We start from the raw sequence: 740 nt of genomic DNA, 5'->3' as shown, positions 1-740 counted from the left end.
CTGTTCACGACGGGTTTGTTGCGGATGTTCTTGGCCCTGTTGGCGTACTTCAGCGTGTTCAGAGTCTCCTCCAACACGTCGTCCGCCGGACTCACACACGCAATCATGGCTGTACGGCTGTTGCCGCCCAAAGAGTCCTGCAACAGCCGAGTCAGCTTGGATTCACGGTACGGCACGTGGCTGCCACGTCGGCGCTCGTCACCCAGGGCGCTGATCACGTTGCCCAGGGCTAGCAAACCCTGCAAGGGCAGGGGGTGGGGGAGGGAAGGGACACATGCAGGGAGATCAAAGAGGGGGAGTGTATGGCGAGGATTTGTGTGTTTGTGTGTGTGTGTGTTTGTGTGTTTGTGTGTTTGTGTGTGTTAGGTGGACGTGTGCGGGGAGTGTATGCCTGCCTGTGCGTTTGTGCGTGGAAATCACAAGCAAAAAAGCGAAAACATCAAGCTGGCAATGGCGATGGGTGTCGGGCACTGTCGGGAACAGATCACGTAATGACGGATCATCGTCACCATCATCATCACCATTACCATTACCATCGCCATTACCACCATCACCGTATAATTCCTCCCTCCTCTTCAACCTTCAACTTCCCCGCCTCCACCCCCCCTTCCCCCCACACCTGGTTGATGTTCACCGTCTCTCTAAACCGGGGACCCTGCATGGAGGCACGCACCATCTTGTTCCGCTCACTGCCGGCCAGGTCCTGGGGGAGTTAGGGGAGGAAGCCGTGGGGGGGGGGA

General features: G+C 57.6%; 1 protein-coding gene across 1 annotated transcript in view; it reads right to left on the bottom strand.

Moving 5' to 3' along the window:
- The window catches only part of VOLCADRAFT_119241 (Kif4a type kinesin-like protein), a gene marked incomplete at both ends in the record, with an annotated part of 4,275 nt that continues 3,535 nt past the window's right edge, over nucleotides 1–740 (bottom strand). The window contains 2 exons of the mRNA XM_002955907.1: nucleotides 1–239; nucleotides 620–703. Coding sequence (XP_002955953.1) covers nucleotides 1–239; nucleotides 620–703 — 323 coding nt within the window. The remainder of the gene's footprint in view (nucleotides 240–619; nucleotides 704–740) is intronic.

The sequence above is a fragment of the Volvox carteri genome (assembly GCF_000143455.1).
Source record: "Volvox carteri f. nagariensis unplaced genomic scaffold VOLCAscaffold_56, whole genome shotgun sequence".
In the NCBI taxonomy this organism is placed as follows: domain Eukaryota; kingdom Viridiplantae; phylum Chlorophyta; class Chlorophyceae; order Chlamydomonadales; family Volvocaceae; genus Volvox; species Volvox carteri.
This window is presented reverse-complemented; position numbering and strand designations above follow the sequence as displayed.